The sequence below is a fragment of the Nuphar pumila genome, chromosome 2 (assembly GCF_984573655.1).
Source record: "Nuphar pumila chromosome 2, dmNupPumi1.hap1.1, whole genome shotgun sequence".
NCBI classification, from domain to species: Eukaryota; Viridiplantae; Streptophyta; class Magnoliopsida; order Nymphaeales; family Nymphaeaceae; genus Nuphar; species Nuphar pumila.
In genome coordinates, this window is record NC_143250.1 from 147,066,822 (window position 1) to 147,079,552 (window position 12,731).

At 39.1% G+C, this 12,731-nt stretch overlaps 1 protein-coding gene and 1 long non-coding RNA gene across 2 annotated transcripts in view; both read right to left on the reverse strand.

Moving 5' to 3' along the window:
- LOC149847550 (ran-binding protein M homolog) overlaps positions 1-9,985 on the reverse strand; it is a 50,555-nt gene extending 40,570 nt beyond the window's left edge. Inside the window, exons 1-5 of the mRNA XM_089994208.1 lie at positions 9,889-9,985; positions 9,057-9,443; positions 8,020-8,166; positions 7,474-7,560; positions 4,631-4,676 (exon numbers count right to left, since the gene is read on the reverse strand). Of these exons, the coding sequence (XP_089850334.1) occupies positions 4,631-4,676; positions 7,474-7,560; positions 8,020-8,166; positions 9,057-9,400 (624 nt within the window). The 5' untranslated portion in view covers positions 9,401-9,443; positions 9,889-9,985. The remainder of the gene's footprint in view (positions 1-4,630; positions 4,677-7,473; positions 7,561-8,019; positions 8,167-9,056; positions 9,444-9,888) is intronic.
- Positions 9,986-11,645: 1,660 nt separating this feature from the next.
- On the reverse strand, positions 11,646-12,481 carry LOC149847551 (uncharacterized). The gene is made up of 2 exons (XR_016430391.1): positions 12,264-12,481; positions 11,646-12,180 (listed from the first exon to the last, which is right to left on the reverse strand). It is a non-coding gene; the product is annotated as an uncharacterized LOC149847551 (long non-coding RNA).
- Positions 12,482-12,731: the final 250 nt, after the last annotated feature.

Here is a 12,731-nt window from a genome sequence, read left to right on the forward strand (position 1 = left end):
CTCTAAAATCAAATATTTATTGGAAAAAAATTCAAAACTCATAAGTTTATCAAAAACATGACTTAATAGGTTATAACCAACTCCTAATGCAATAAATATGCAACAAGCATTAATGAAAACCATAAATTTTACAATGAGACAAACTCTTGAAATCAAATTTGAAGAATCTTTAAGAGTGTAAAGATGTAAAGAGAATAACCATATTCCATAAGACCATTTTAAAACTTAATTCAACTGGTATTATAAGACGCCTTCTTAATCAAATATTGTTTATATAAAAAGGACACATTAGGTAAGGGAATCAAAACTTAATAAAGAATTTTTCGTAGATGATATATGTCAATCATTTTTCCAAAAAACACATGATATTATAAGAAGTCACATATAAGACTTTTTATTGGATAAACACATACCTTCAATACGAAACAACAAATAGATGATATTATAAGAAGTCAGGTGTGTGTTATATAATCAGCTATGTTTGTCACTTCTACAGGGTCAAGGTGTCAGTATCTGACACTTCTAGGCGCTGACACTTACATCGACACCCCTAAACGCAGCACGAAAATTTTTTAACATAAAAGTGTCAAAAAACGTTTTGCTTGTCCAACACTTTTGAGCGACGTCTTCCCTATTTAAACTTTATTTTCTCTCATTTCATACTTGAAAGTGTCAAAGAGACGAACCTGGTCATGGGACCCCTCTCTCTCTCTCTCTCTCTCTCTCTCTCTCTCTCTCTCTCTCTCTCTCTCTCTCTCTCTCTCTCTCTCTCTCTCTGCATGTGAGTTCCTATCCAAAGAAAAAAGGGTTGAACCAATTCTCTCTTGCTATAACGATACTCCTCCCTTGTTTAACCCATGGTTGCCAGTTGAGGAAGCGGGAGCGGGAAGCGATACGGGAAGCGGGAGCGGGAAGCGAGGCACTTTCAAAATTTTAGGAAGCGGGGAAGCGTGGGACCACTTAGGAGCGATTCGGGAAGCGTCTCGGAAGCGACCTAGGAAGCGTCTCGGAAGCGACCCAGGAAGCGTCTCGGAAGCGAGGGGGAAGCGAAAAAAATAAAAATAAAAAATAAAAAATACAAAAAATTTGAAAAAACAGGGGAAGCGAGGGGGAAGCGTGGGGGAAGCGTGGGGGAAGCGAGGGGGAAGCGTGGGGGAAGCGTTGGGGAAGCGTGGGGGAAGCGCGCTTCCCATTAAAGGGAAGCGCGTCCCCCATTAAAGGGAAACGCGTCCCCCATTAAAGGGAAGCGCGCTTCCCAAAAAAGGGGGACGCTTCCCCCCACGCTTCGGAAGCGCGACGTTTCGCGCTTCCGAAGCGCGCTTCGGGGAAGCGCGCTTCCCCTTTTAGCTAGGCGCTTCCGGTAACTCTGGTTTAACCCCATTTAAGAGCTGACTCTCAACCTTTTCTCAGTTTTAATGCATATCAAATTGTGCAACACTACATACAAGAGAAGGAAAATCAGCATTGTCTCCCTATCTCTTTTTGATATAGTTCTTTTATGCTTTACTTGATTACTTCTCTTTTTCTCTCCCTTCATATCTTAATATATGTAAGTATAAATATAGATATAGATATATATAGTTGTTTCCATATATAGGTTTTCAAGGCCCGCAGCGTACAACACCGACACTCATGCCAGTGTCCACGTAACATAGATAATGGGTATATGTTGACATAATAAAACATCATATAAAAATTTATGTATATATGTATATTATAAAGTTTATATACAAATATACACACACACTATGATTTAGTCAAATTGTTGTGTATGCATATATATGTATAATATATTGTATATATTTTACATAGTATATATGTATGTACACTTGTATAATTGTGTAATATATGTATATATTATACATACATACATATATACATATACATATGTAATTAGATGTCTAAAAGTTTAAAATTTATCATAACCTGGCCGAGTCACCAAGCTGACTTGACCGATGCTGCGATCTTTAGAGGTTGATGGTGATGTAGGCAATGCCTTAAAGCCTTGGGCTGGAAGGCTCACCACAAAGGAACAAACCATCGTTCTCATAGAGCAGCGTGATTGGAACACAGCACTTCTGGTGTTCCAGTGGTTGCCAAGTCAATTCCCAAGACATTGGGTTTTAAAACACTATTTACACCTTGAAAAATATTGAGGCTTATGCCTCGCTATGCCTCATTCATATTTTCAAAAAATACCACATTAAGCCTCATGCCTTTAAAAACCTTTAACTAACATAACCAAATCCCTTTGACAGTTCATAAACAAGGATAACGAATATCAGATCCGAGAAGAAGCTCCATCAAGCACTTCAAGTACTTAAACAAACATAAAAATCAGATCATGCCATGGCTCCTAGGCAACCTCTGGAGGTATTGGTATATGGCATGCTCAACAGATGCAGTAAATCTGAGTATGTCCAACAGTGAGCCCCACAACATCCCAAACCTCATTAATATTTCAATAACAGTGACCAAAACTCACAATTTTTTAATAATAAAATATGAAAGAAATAATTGGGAGGACATCCCATTATGCAGCTGGGTAAAAGGGACAGGGTGGTTGCCAATATAATCACACCAGAATAGCCATGCAGATGTGTATAATGCCAGGGTTGTTTCTGGGGCAAGCCACAAGCTATGTCACAAGGGCACAGGTAAAAGGACATGAGACACACTATTTTTTTACAATTTTCTATTAAAACAGTGTACAAAAGGACACAACACGAGGGAAAGTTGAAGAATCCCTGATATATGCCACAAGTTAAAAAAACATTAAACATTCAACCTTCTTTCGTATTCAGAGTTGGAGATTGGGTGCCTACCACACTCCTGGGCATGGTAGCAAGCTATCACAAGGGTTGGAAGTGCGACAAGCAAATCACGCAATCATTTGCCTTCTAATTATGTCACCAATCTTAAAGGGTTTCTATAACAGAAACCAATAAGAAGACATGCCAACACTTTTTATGAATTTTATATTACATAGTTTCATCCAAATACCACTTGGACAAATCTCATACTCAATTATACTTTCATTAATTAGAGCAAAGTCCAACTTGTTCATAGTTATCTATCATCAACAACTGCCAATTATAGTTCATTTGAACTTTCTTTTTTTTTAATGGAAAGCTCGCTAAAACCTTCTATAAACAACAAAGGCAAATGAAATAATTCGCATATCAGAAAGTCTGTACCATATATGATCATCAAGAAGGAATTATAATGTAAACAGCAGCATGACACATTGACATATTTAAAGATCCAGCAGGTATACTAAAAGGAAAACTGTCATAGAAAGGACCTAATCAGATTATTGAAACCACCTTAGCACATCTATTGAACCTATGTAACATGGGTATTTCTACTAGGCCCCCGTACCCATGTCATACTACACCAACACGGCTACTAGCACTGACCACTTCTGGGTATGGGTCAAATGGGTTTTGGATCTAAACCAACCCATATATCCATTCTATGATCCAGTCAACTTGCAGTCAAGGTCTGAAATCAGAAATGTCCAAGTTAACCACATATTTGTTGATTATTAATTGTTAGTTAACCATATATCCTTGACAGGTTTTAGACTTTTAGTTCACGATTCACAGTCTATAATTTCCTAGGTATTTTGTAAGATGTAGCCTAATTGCCTGACTGTATATCCATACCCATCTTTATAGAAATTTTGGTATTGTACCCTTCACACATATGACATGCCCCGTACCCTTGCTTGTACCTATCTGACACAGCACTGAACACATCAAAGTAACATGCTACCATAGTCGGATGATTCAAAGTCAATGTTATTATTCAAGACTGAATATAGTGGCCTAGGTAAGAATTAAAGAAACCAAGTCCATATCAAATTATCAAGGCCATATCCAACCACCTAAACTTCAAGTGGAACACAATAATGGCCAATCAAATAGAAAAGAAAAAACAGAAGGGAAATAAGTCACTATCATGTTGATATAGTGAATTGGACAACTTAGACCATTTTATAACAGCAAGAGCTCATACATTTGGATAACCCACATCAAGTTGATCTTGCCTCCAAGCAACACAATGAACTTGGTGTAAACGGCAGACATTGGATACTCTAGAGAAGTTCTACACCAAGGTCCATCATGGCCAAGCTGTTCAAACATAAGTTGTAGGTAGCTCCATCACTTTCAGTTGAATCATCCCACTTTGACAAAGTGACAAAGTTATGTCCAAGATATATCAAGTAAGTTTATTCACTAGTTTCCGAGATAACCAGTTGACTCAACTCAGCAGTCAACTTTGCAACAACTACAATTCCAAAATATGGTTGTCAAACTTTACCTTCACTAAAAATACTTCTTCACTTTCATTGAGCAAACTCAAGTCATACAAAAGAAGCAAATAAAGAATATCAACATGCTTCAGTTTGTAAGAAAACAAAGAAACCAAAATTATCATTACCTATAAGAAAATCCAGTAGGATATGCAGTCAACATTCATCAAGGTCATTAATGAAAACTCAAAAATTTGAGAGAATTCCATGAGAAACATAATACAGAACGAACAGAATTCTTTGCCCTGAGAACATGGTACAAAAATATCAATTGATAAAAGCAAAACTGTCAATCTCATAAACAAAACTAACCTCAATATCAAATACAAATGGTCTCTGTCCAAAATTGACATCCACCCTGAACAATAACATCAACAAAACAATCTATGCATATCAGATCTCTAGTAATGTTGACATTACAGAGTATACATCTACTAATGTGAACTATGAGAAGCATAATAAAATAGAGCATGGCGAAGATTTCTGCATCAAGATTACGTTATGCATACAATATGAACCTATATAATAGACAAGAACTGGCAGCAGCATACAATAGAGCAGGAAAATTTAGTGCTGTAACACTTGCGGCCACATGCTGCTTTCATCTTTTCCACATTAAGTGTTCATTTCTACTGTTTTAGATCTTCAGTTATTCCATATTTAGTTAACGTTTTAATGTGTCATAGACTAGGCTTACTCTACCATTTCTTCCATATTTTAACACTCAGTAGGGGTTGAGGGAGTCACCGGAGGAAAGAGACTGTTGACAGGAAAATATTAGATTGGGGAGTTGCATCTTGAGTACATATAACAAAATCAAAGCAATTTGTTATACTTTTGTGCCTTATTTAGTACAACTCACATCATTATATGAGCCAGTACATCTAAATCATAACTAAGTAACCAACTCTTGATAGTTCGGAAGCAAAGCTCATTATAAAAATCAAACTACATTGTTTTGATGCAGGTGAATAATGCATATCTTTTCCCATATCATACATGCTTCACATTCCTATCTGTATGCTCCACTCAAATACTAAAATGATCCATCTGATATCCTATTCACACAATGAGAAGAATATAATTGCTCCTTGGATCTATTAAGATGTCTATTGCATTCACTTGTTTAAAAGCTTGTTCTCTTTTTTTCATAACAGGACTGAGGGAATTAGAGCCCCACCCTTTTACGAACAGCTTTTTTAGGCAACCCAAACAGTCAAGCAGTTATTCAACCACCCATCAACATTCCATACATGGTGACTTGCACAAACTGCTCCTACCAGATGGTCGGAGCCCCCCATTGGTTAAAGGCTTGTTATCTTGATGAACACTTTCATTTCAACACTATTTTTTAGTATTTATCTCCTCCATATCTGCTTAAAAATCAGAACAGATACAATAAAGTACAGTCTTTTGCCATATGCAAACCATTGGCTATAAATGTTTGTACTATTACAGCCGCCTGTATCTTTGCAGCATATCTCAGGTGCAAAAGCCCCCTTTGTTTGAAATATGAAAGAAAATTTTTAACAAGAAAATTAGCTAAACAGCATCAGGTTGACAAGCATTTGCTGGCAAAATCCTAGAAACAACCATGTCGTGAGACATTAACAGAAACATAACAATGAGACTTCTATCTCAGGAACCACTCAAATCTAAGTCCTTGTTTGGATTAGATATAGATGCACAGACTATCATACTATTCTGGATATGAATACGGAAAGAAAGCTAGGGTGTTGGCTGGGCTTGGGCTGGGTATCGGTTAGAACCCCAAGAGCCTAATTGAGCTTAGAAACTGACTAAGACTGCACAATGCTTATCACTCCAGGCCTCAGAACATGCCCTGTTCATGTGTGGCACAAAGCTGGGCTGGAGTTGGACCACGGTAAGCTCCACTGGCATAGAAACTTTGCCAGACCTGAGCACCTGCTTTCACAACAGGCCAGGCCATGGCCCAGTTCAATCAGGCTGACGCCCAAACCAGCCCATTCTGGCATGTGTACACAAAAGGCCATTGGATACTTGGCCCAATCCCCACTAACCTTGTACACTCATGGTTCCTCAACTTTGAAGTACTCTGTTCCTCTCAAAATAAATAGGAGCTCAAGTTTCTACAACCCGCCATGTCTAGATTTTCATTTTATTATTCCAATCACCTCAAGACCAGCTTGCAATCAGAATTTGTTGTGTCCATCACACTTTCACATTATCCAAGCAAAGAGGCATATAAAGCAATTAAATCTGCCAAAACAATATTTCAGTATTTCAAACTCCAGTGTACACAAGACATTTGCTTGCAAGATGACTTCACCCTCCTCCAAGGATTCTCTACTCAAAGGTTCTCTTCTGTTAAAGGCCTTCCTATACAAATAATCCTAGAGGAGATCGGCCTCATTTCCATGCCACCACCATGGGCATGTGTCCACCATGTTTCAAGAAGAGTCAGGCAGCATGGTCTTTCCAGAAACCTAGTTAACCCTTCCTACCAAGTGATTGCTTTATGCAATACTGTACTTGGATCTCTTAAATAAATTCCTCCCGTCAACGAATTCCTTAAACACCACATTTGATAGTGCAGTTTAGATTGTATGGTGACAATGAAAGGATGTTAAGCACAAATCAGATAACATGAACCTTCAAGTTTAAAAAGTCTTGCAGGGAAAGGCAGAGGAAGACTTTTTCCATTTGATCCAATACAGAAATTGATGAGTTGTGGAGCCTGATTCAGAGTTTTTACCCTTGAAGGAAGGGGGGTCCGGGGGCTCACCCCGGCACGGGTCTTATGGATCAGACCCGTTTTGTTTAGGTTTAGGGTTGTCGCCCTTGCCTTGTATAAATACTTTCTTTTCTTTCTCTCTTGTAACAGTCGAAAAAGAGCAATAAGATTTTTCTCTGGGCGGCCATGGTTTTTTACTCTCTCTCTAGTTTGAAGAGAGGTTTTTCCACGTAAATCTGTATGTCCCCCTTCTTTGTGTTTTGATTGTTCTTGTTTCTTTGTTTTCTTGCTTGAGCGTTTCCTAACAGATATTCTCTTGAATGACTAGTAATCACAACTATAAACACCATACAAAACTGCAAACAAGGTCACTAACAAAGAAAACTTACAAAAAATCTTCAATAAATTCAAGTAAGAAATGGATGTAGGATAAACATACTTTTCATGCGGACTGTGAACACCAATCGTTGGAAACAAAGGGCCCTTTATATTCTCATAGACCGATCCAACCAGTTTTCCATTTTTGCTGTATGTGACACAATATAAGTTTCTAACTGGAAAATCAATAATAAAAACAACAATGATGATTATGTTGATAGAATAAATTCTAGGTAACCAATTTTCAGACACATATCAGTGGGAAGAGATAAAAAATTAAAAATGCTAGGATATCAAAAAAATAACGTGGAAATGTAATGGAAAAGGTGAATAATGAAGTTAGCCCTTGATAAACTCAGAAAACAATTAATTTTGATAAGAAGAGTTGTGAAACTAAAAATGCTAGGTTATCAGAAAAGTAACTTAGAAATATAATGGCACAGGTGAATAATGAAGTTACACATTCACAAACTCAGGAAGCAACTAATTTTGCAAAGAAAAATATGAAAAAAAAATCATGTAGAATTGATTCCACATGTTAGCATCTAGTTAACAAAAGGGCCTAGAAATTAAAACAATCATTTGGAGAAATAGGGAACTCCCATACGTGAAAAATAGTTCATGTGAAGCATAGTTTATACCACCACCAATTGTATCACCAGTCGAAAATGTTGGGCCAAAGTTCTCTCCCTTTCCTTGTCCACGGTAAAGCAAGCCATCATCCCCATGGTATCCGTAGTTACCAGCATCCCAACTGTCAAAGATGAGAACTAGAAAAATATCTCATATGAACCAAAAGGACATAACACAACAAAAGAAAAGAAAAAAAAAACTAATGAAGCATAGATGGAGAAGAAATAATAAAGTTCAGCATGTTACCCATCAAAAAAATGTGGATACATAAAAGAGCATTTAATTAAGGATTACGACAAAATTTGTGTTAAACATGGATATATTAAGAAAAATAAAATAAAGATACAGAGAGAGAGAGAGAGAAGAAGAAACATTAACGAGAAAAAAAACTCATGCCATCCACCACTGGTACTTTTGTTCCCACTGTAGCTAGGCACCATCATCTAAACCAGCCGCAAACGATTCATATTCAGGTGTGTGCATTTTTTTTTTTTTTGGTCTGGTCAGAATAGCAGTCCAGATATCCTGGTTCTTGTATGTGTTTTCAACAAAGTATCGGTTCAAGGCTTGAAAGATAAAAATTCAGATTATCTTATTAGTAAAATAGGGTATCCAGCCTTCTCAAAAGGAAAGAAAAAAAAAGTTACTTAGCGAATTGGAAAACAAAGACCATACTCTTTTATAAGTTATCAAGTGTGTTAACCAATGTCATTAAAAGGGCATTTCAAGGCGCAAAAAACACGCTTTGCCCCAAGGCGAGGCCCTTTGTGCCTTGAAGCGCAAGCATATAGCGTAAAATCCCTAAGGTGTGTGCCTTAGGGCGAGGCATGCCTCAATTAATCCAAGTCAAATGGGGGTCAAAGCCCCCATTTGACCAAGATTTTGAGGGAAGCCCTCCCCCCCCTCCTCTCTCTCTCTCTCTCTCTCTCTCTCTCTCTCTCTCTCTCTCTCTCTCTCTCTCTCATGTCATTAAAAAGATGAATAGATACAAAGAAACAAATTCCGCCTTACCCAGGCTGCCTCCGCATCTTGAACCGCTCGACCGTGAAACCAATTGAAATCGTTCCCTTCTGACCAGAATCCCTGATATAAATCTCAAAGTAATACATAAGCCGACGAACAGGTGCGGGGCAATTGCTCTGCACAGCGCCCACATCATGCCCATGTCGAGCATTTGCTGTATATTGAACCGACAGCTTATCTGTCGACACCACCAAGAAACCGCACCCGTTCGTGGTGTTCAGATAAGTTGGTGCTTCCTCTTCCTCCTCCATGTCCAGCGCCTCCGAACAGCGTCGAACCACAAATTTCGAAACATCCAAACCCTTGACCTTCTCCACTGGTTCGCTCACCATTTACACTGATCCCAAGCTATTGCAGCCACCTAAATCCCTAAAACTACCAAAAACCCTAATTAAGCAGAAGAAGAAAGCAATACCATCTATGTAGGACAGTCTAAAAGACACAAATCACTATCCAAACAATATATAAAAAAAGAAAAAAACATAATTTCATCCACGAACAACCACAATTACCTCAAACTAGTAAAATATGAAAACCCCAACTTACGGAGCAAAAACTTTCACTAAACAGAAGAAGAAAGAAATCTGATTTTCTCAATGATCGCCTAAAACAGCAAAACCGAAACCGTAATTCCATCGATTTTCGACAAAATCCCAGCAAATAAGCAAAAGAAAGAAAAAAGAAAACGAAATGTGTCTCGAAGTTCCAAAGAAACCGAATTCCGAGAAAGAAATTTCCAAGGAATGGAATCCATGAAACCGCATCAGATCCATCATCATCACCACCAACATCAAGAAATAGTATTAAACAAAAATCTTACTCGAAGAGAGATCGGCTTCCTTTGAAACGAAGAAATCTCTCTCTCTCTCTCTCTCTCTCCGCGAAAGTAGACTTGTTCTCGGGAATTCCTCTGCAACGAAGACGAAAAGAAAAGGAGTAATTTATCAAAAACCAGCTAACTTACCATTATTCACCAAGAACGGCCAAATATTTCAGTTATCACATTCAACTGCCTACTTTTATTTTAAGAGGATTTCAGATGACCTCTTGAGGCATAAAATAACCTTTTCATCATTTTTCTTTGAAAGGCCTAACATAATGTGACGTGCACTATCTGCTCCTACCAAACAAGCTACTGCATAATACAACCAAAGGTTTGTCCCAATGTTTAACAAACCAAAAACAAGGGCGCTTTAGTCACCCTCTCTGATTACGAGCATAACTTCCATGCAAAAAGCTAGAAATCAATTTCTTCACATTTATCATCCTTTAGCAAAACAAATATTCCTTTTGCCACAACAACTATGTATGTCACAAAGTTGACCGAACATCACAAGTTTGAAACCCACAGGTGGTGTCCTTCACCAGGAGGTAGAAGCTGAATGAAATCCCGGAAAACCTCAAGAGTTTTACCAACCCGAGGCCGGTCGATAATTGGGGGAGGGAAAGAAAGAGAGAGGTTTTCCCTAGATTATGCAAATATTATATATATATATATATAAAGTAATGTATTGTTTATGCTTTTTTTTTGTTAGGCCCCTAAAAAAATCATAATTTTCAGTATTTTTTTTATTACGTCTAACACTGTAGATGTAATGACCTGTATCCAGGTTTTTTTGGTGATCCAAAATCAATAGCTACGAAGGTATCAGTTTTTCTCAGCTCAGAAAAATATATTTTTTCAGTTGAAAAAACATGATCTAAAAGTGGCTAAATCAAGCATGCTAAACATATATAACGGATTAGATCTATCATAAAAGACTTAAAACCAAATATTTTAGTTACGTCTCGTTAGGCCCCTCATCTGCAACACAAACATGTGAGTAGGGATGGCAGTGGACCCGGGGAAAGCAGGCCCCGGCCTCGCCCTGTTTGGACTGGGGATGAAGGGTATGAAACGGGGATGGAGGCGGGGACGAAGGTTAAAATCCATCCCCGTCTGGGGTGGAGGCGGGGATAGACATGCACTTTTCCCCACCCCGCCTCATCCCTGCCCCAACCCCGCCCCGACCACTTTTCCCCGCAATATCCCCGCCCCGCCTCATCCCCGTTTGAACCGGGGATGGAGGACATGAAACGGGGATGAAGGCCGTGATGGAGGATAAAATTCATTCCCCGCCGGGGATGGAGGTGGGGGTGGAGGATAAAATCTTGAGCCCGGGCGGGGGTGGAGATCTTGTCCCCCGCCCCGCCCCACTGCCATCCCTACATGTGAGCCATTTTCTGGAAAGAAAACAAGCCCTGTTTTGTTCCGCGGAAGGAGGCACCATATCGCGGCGTGACATGACGCAGAGCCTCCTGCTGCAACAGGCAAATGCGCTGCTGAAGAAATGATTGTACTATCAACCAAACACAATGCCAACCAATAACTGAAGCTGTCACGCCAGGTGGACATCAACTCAGTTACTAGCTTCCTTCAGATGGGGGAAATAAGATTGCATCTGTTGGATTTTTTTTCTCTCATTTTTATGTCAAACAAATTACTGAGCTCACATCATACATCTGCCAACTCTTGGATGGCATCTAAATACAAGAAACGCCAACCTGATCAACGACACTTCCACCGGATTCCCTAGCTTGAGTGATAATCAAATTATTAAGGCCATATTATACATCCGCCATCTCTTAAATGGCACCTGAATACAAGGTAATAAATCAAAGAATCACAACCCCTCAAAACAACAAATGATGCTGGTGGGCAGCCATCAATAACCCTTGTCAGCATGCTCTTAGTGTTGGAAGTGAGTGGCTGGGTGGACCGGATGCTCATCGTTTTACACCGTGGCAAGACAGATTTTGAGCTGGAAAAATTATCCAACAAATTTGGATGGCGAGCTGCCACTTTGAGGCCTAGCTGCTCTCGGTTCTAGTGGATCAGGCCTTGCATCTAAAAGCATCATCCGCTCTTCTATCTGCAGATTGACCAAGATTTCTCATTGCAATACAGTAGCAGAATGCTACTACTCACTGATCATTTCCATCCATCTGTACAGTATGCTACCCTGTGTTCCCTGCAACCTCAGCTGCTCGTTGCCTCATCATCTCCATCACTGCAGCTCTGCGCCGTGAATCAGATTGCTGCTGCAGCCTCCTCAAGTGCTCTTTCAGATCCCTGCAATTTTAACACGTAAATATCCACAAAAAATGGATGATGATGGTAGGAAACAGTATAGCTGCATGAATACGGTAACTCACATGCAACGTGGCACATGGCATTTGGACTCCTTGCAAGCTCGAGCATGCAGTTGCAGGAGATACCACATCTTATTGCATAGTTGGCAACCTCCAGATGCACGAACTTTGCAGAGCTTACCATGACGAAAGAGACCCTTAACCTTACGACAATTTGGATATAGGCAGTGTGCTGAGTGACACTGAGAAGCATGCACCAAAAGATCAAGCATCTTACGTAACTGCAGCAATGTCAATGTTGGAAAGCATTAGACCAATTTCAAAAAAAAAATCTCCAATATGGAGACTGTCCACAACTGAGCAAAACTGGCTAGAACTGTAACCTAGACAAGCTCAAAACAGTCAGTTAATTGAAATTGAGCCCAATCTTTCCAGTAACAAAAGCAGTTACAACCACAGAAATTGCCATATATTTTGTTCTAAAGAGAGAGAATCTACTGAAAAAACATGACAATAATCAACGGATATGAC